Source organism: Chaetura pelagica, unplaced genomic scaffold (genome assembly GCF_000747805.2).
Source record: "Chaetura pelagica isolate M959 unplaced genomic scaffold, ChaPel_1.0 scaffold872, whole genome shotgun sequence".
Classification (NCBI taxonomy): Eukaryota; Metazoa; Chordata; class Aves; order Apodiformes; family Apodidae; genus Chaetura; species Chaetura pelagica.
The window spans coordinates 10,154-10,817 of record NW_009952388.1 but is presented as its reverse complement, the minus strand read 5'-3'; the positions used below and the strand labels follow the sequence as shown (position 1 = coordinate 10,817).

Sequence of the window (664 nt, the reverse complement as noted above, 5' to 3'; positions counted from 1 at the left end):
TGCTTCCGGCGGGGTCACCACCAGCGTGTTGCCCTGCTGCCGCTCGGCCTCGCGCTCCTCCGCCGTCTGCCTCCTGCCACCACACACCGCGTCCGGCACGGCCCGGCACCGCTGCCCCAGCCTGGCAGTGGGACACAGACCTGCCCACAGCCTGTCCCCCCCTGGCACCGCCGTGTGTCAGCCCAGTGATTCCCCACGGAATGATAGAATGGATTGGGAAGGGACCCCAACAGGTTTGCAAAGGAAGGGACCTTAAAAATCATCCAGTTCCAGCCCCCCCTGCATGGGCAAAGCCTCTGCTCACAGCACGTCCCTCCCCCAGCAACATCCCTTAGTCCATGCAGCTGCCACCACTGCTGTGCACCAGTGCTGCAATGCCCCACAGCCCCTGCCCTGCAGCTCAGCCCTTCCCCAGCACTGCTGAGTGTGATCCAGCAGTGCCCCCCAGTCTCTGCCCAGTAGCCCACCCCTCCCTCAGCACCTCACCCATCTGAGCACAGGGCACACAACGGGGACAAGCGCCCTGTCCCACCCCACCTCCCCCAGGGATGACAGCCATGGCACGGGGAGCAGTGGCTGCCAGAGGGGGGCAGCACGTGGGAGCTGCGGGGGCCGCCCCGGGGCCGCCTTGTTACCTCCACCTGGGGCCGGCGGCTTGGTACCA

General features: G+C 67.2%; 1 protein-coding gene across 1 annotated transcript in view; it reads right to left on the bottom strand.

Annotated features, from left to right (window-relative positions):
* Positions 1 to 664, bottom strand: part of LOC104398127 (T-cell leukemia homeobox protein 3-like) — a gene marked incomplete at its 5' end in the record, with an annotated part of 3,619 nt that overhangs the window by 297 nt on the left and 2,658 nt on the right. The window contains one exon of the mRNA XM_010008176.1: positions 11 to 73. Within this exon, the coding sequence (XP_010006478.1) occupies positions 11 to 73 (63 nt within the window). The remainder of the gene's footprint in view (positions 1 to 10; positions 74 to 664) is intronic.